At 35.4% G+C, this 3906-nt stretch overlaps 1 protein-coding gene across 1 annotated transcript; it reads left to right on the forward strand.

Annotated features, from left to right (window-relative positions):
• Window positions 1–1135: 1135 nt before the first annotated feature.
• Window positions 1136–2073, forward strand: LOC106471165 (myb-like protein V; the record flags this gene model as incomplete). The annotated part of the gene is made up of 1 exon (XM_013931752.1): window positions 1136–2073. A coding segment is annotated over one exon (938 nt), but the record flags the coding sequence as incomplete, so codon positions are not given.
• Window positions 2074–3906: the final 1833 nt, after the last annotated feature.

Genomic DNA, 3906 nt, shown 5'->3' on the forward strand with positions numbered 1-3906 from the left:
ATAGGCTAAAGATAAGGCAACTAATCAACACCATCCACCATCAACGAATTGTGGGATTGACCATTACATTATAACGTCCCACGGGGACTGAATTTGCACCCACGATCCTCAGATTGCGATTTTAGTTTTGATTGCTACAAAAATAAGATACAAGCTAATCGAAATCCAGGCGTGCACACCAAAACCGACCAAAATCAGCCACTACACAATTCAATTTAAACGTCCAAGGAAAGCTATGAACTATTATGTGTGCTATTTTTTGTCGCTGCCACGATGGACACAATATCATTATCTTAGGAAGTCCTAGTATGAATCGAAGAAAAGGCTTAGCATTTATCGAGTAAGACGTATTTGATCTTTGTGGGTTAGAGCTGATTTGTAGACTAGGCCGCTACTAACGTGTCTATAAAGATAATACAACAGTTATTTACCTGAATAAATAAGGAGCACAATTATCTCCATAACTATAAGTTCTTGTTTTGATCATTTAAAATAAAAACAAATAGTGCAGCACAAACAAAGCAAACACACGAAACTAGGGTATAATTGTGGAAGGGCTTTACATGCAACAACAATAACAAGAGACAATAAAAAACAGGTTACTAAAACAGACTATTGTTAATGTTACAAGTAAAAGTTCGTGAAACTGGCTTTACTTACAACAACAATAACAAAATACGATAAAACACAGGTTACTAAACTAGACCATTGTTAATGTTACAAGTAAAACTTCGTGAAGTTGGCTTTACTTACAACAACAATAACAAAAGATGATAAAACACAGGTCACTAAACTAGACCATTGTTAATGTTACAAGTAAAACTTCGTGAAGCTGGCTTTACTTACAACAACAATAACAAAAGACGATAAAACACAGGTTACTAAAATAGACCATTGTTAATGTTACAAGTAAAAATTCGTGAAGCTGGCTTTACTTACAACAACAATAACAAAAGACGATAAAACACAGGTTACTAAAATAGACCATTGTTAATGTTATAAGAAAAACTTCGTGAATCTGTCATTCCATACTTCATAATATCTACATGAAGAGCCCCTAGTAATACAGCGAGAAGTTTTGCGGACTTATAACTCTAGAAACTGGGTTTCGATATTCTTGGTGGGCACGGCACAGAAAATCAACAAGACTCCACTACCACCAACACAGAAAATCAAGAAGACTCCACTACCACGAACACAGAAAATCAACAAGACTCCACTACCAACACAGAAAACCAACAATACTTCACTACCACCAACACAGAAAACCAACAAGACTTTACTACCACCAATACAGAAAACCAACAAGACTCCATTACCACCAACACAGAAACCAACAAGACTCCACTACCAACAACACAGAAAACCAAGAAAACTCCACTACCAACAACACAGAAAACCAACAAGACTCAACTACCACCAATACAGAAAACCAACAAGACTCAACTACCACCAATACAGAAAACCAACAAGACTCAACTACCACCAATACAGAAAACCAACAAGACTCCACTACCACCAATACAGAAAACCAAGAAGACTCTACTACCAACAACACAGAAAACCAAGAAGAATCTACTAACAACAACACAGAAAACCAACAAGACTCAACTACCACCAATACAGAAAACCAACAAGACTCTACTACCAACAACACAGAAAACCAACATGACTCCACTACCACCAACACAGAAAACCAACAAGACTCTACTACCAACAACACAGAAAACCAACAAGACTCCACTACCACCAACACAGAAAACCAAGAAGACTCCTCTACCACCAACACAGAAAACCAACAAGATTCTACTACCAACAACACAGAAAACCAACAAGACTTCACTATCAACAACACAGAAAACCAACAAGACTCAACTACCACCAATACAGAAAACCAACAATACTTCACTACCAACAACACAGAAAACCAACAAGACTCAACTACCACCAATACAGAAAACCAACAATACTTCACTACCACCAACACAGAAAACCAACAAGACTCAACTACCACCAATACAGAAAACCAACAAGACTCCACTACCACCAACAGCAATTGTAATAATTCCCTAACACTTTTTATACCTATTTTTTCTAATGTCATTATTTCGAAGTTTCAGTTACACTTTATAACATGTTTCTTTGTTTGTTTTTTGTTTCTTCTTTTTATAAATCATGTGGTTAAAGCAATAACAACGTAATGTTTAAAGTTTTAAAGCTGAACGATTTTATTTGGTTAGGAATTTCCGCAATTTCTAAGTAACCATGACATCGTAACATATTTATGTAACTACATGGACTTACTTTACATGCTTGTAAAATTATTTGACTTTTACAAGAAAGAGTTACCCCCCCCCCCCAGTGGCACAGCGGTATGTATGCGGACTTATAACGCTAGAATCCGGGTTTCGATACCCGTGGTGGACATAGCACAGATAGCTGAGCGTGTATCTTTGTGCTTAATTACAAACAAACAAACAAGAAAGAGTTATCTATATATTTTAATTTATGAACTGATCATTGAATATTTTAGTCGGGCCTAAAATTGAAGGGACATCGTTGTAAGTAATATATTTTTCCCATAATAACCAGACAATATAGGGAATAAAGATGACTGACCCACCCACATTTATAAAGTATGATGACATAACGATTTTCAAAATTAAACGAGCTTCTACGAATTTTTTGAGTGAGTATGGCGTCTTAGCTTTACACACGGGTCATTCTGACCTTACAAACAATACAAAAAAAAATGTACTGTGTATAATTACTTCTGAATATATATTTCACCACAGAAAGGGCCGAACACAGCCTGGTGACTAGCACGTATTAGATAATTAAAGATTCGCCACCAGTTGTCGCGAAAATGCCCTCAACACTTTACAACAATGGGTGCACAACGAGTTAAATCACGTGCACTATTCGACCAGAAATGGATCGCATGAGAGTTGATAGTGTGTGTGCTGTTGACTAGTTTGCCATTCCTTGTTGTCTGTCAACTCAAAATTAGGGACGGCTGATAACCTTTGTATAGTTTTGCGTGAAATTTTGAAGTAAACAAGCAGCTTCGCAACATGCATACTGGTTCGTAGAATTACGAACCAAGAAATTGAACAATTGATTCCTTCCTTGGCTGTTCTGTAGTTTGAATGTGAGAGCACGTTACGCTTCAACATATTCTTTATCTAATGTCATACAACAAAGTCTTACTGCATACCAAATCCGAGTCACAACTCATTTAATTGTAAATCATCATTGTATCTTTTGTGTTCGTTGAACCAGACGACTCTTTCCCTTCTAACTTGCTTACATTCCGTTTAAATATGTTTTCGTCTTAATTTATATGATCTTCAGAAGTTTGAAAGGTAAATAAAACCATGACCTGTTAGACAAAATTCGTTCTGTTAGATTGTTTGTTTGGAATTAAGCGCAAAGCTACACAAGGGCTCTACCCGCCACGGGTATCGAAACCCAGATTCTAGCGTTGTAAATCCCCAGACATACCGCTGTGCCACTGGAGGCTATTCGTTCTGAAGTAATATTGTTTGCAACTATATATATATATAAATAGTCAGCGCGATAATAAAAAAAAAAGATTATTGCGACAATGTAAATATTTACTAAACACTATAGGTTTTATAGCAATATTAGAACGACAAATGTTGCAACATTATCAGAAATATTTACTAAATACTATAGATTTTATTGCAATATTAGAACGACAAATGTTGCAACATTATCAGAAATATTTACTAAATACTATAGATTTTATTGCAATATTAGAACGACAAGTGTTGCAACATTATTATAAATATTTACTAAATACTATAGGTTTTTATTGCAATATTAGAACGACAAATGTTGCAACATTATCAGAAATATTTACTAAATACTATAGATTTTATT

Source organism: Limulus polyphemus, unplaced genomic scaffold (genome assembly GCF_000517525.1).
Source record: "Limulus polyphemus unplaced genomic scaffold, Limulus_polyphemus-2.1.2 Scaffold4450, whole genome shotgun sequence".
Classification (NCBI taxonomy): Eukaryota; Metazoa; Arthropoda; class Merostomata; order Xiphosura; family Limulidae; genus Limulus; species Limulus polyphemus.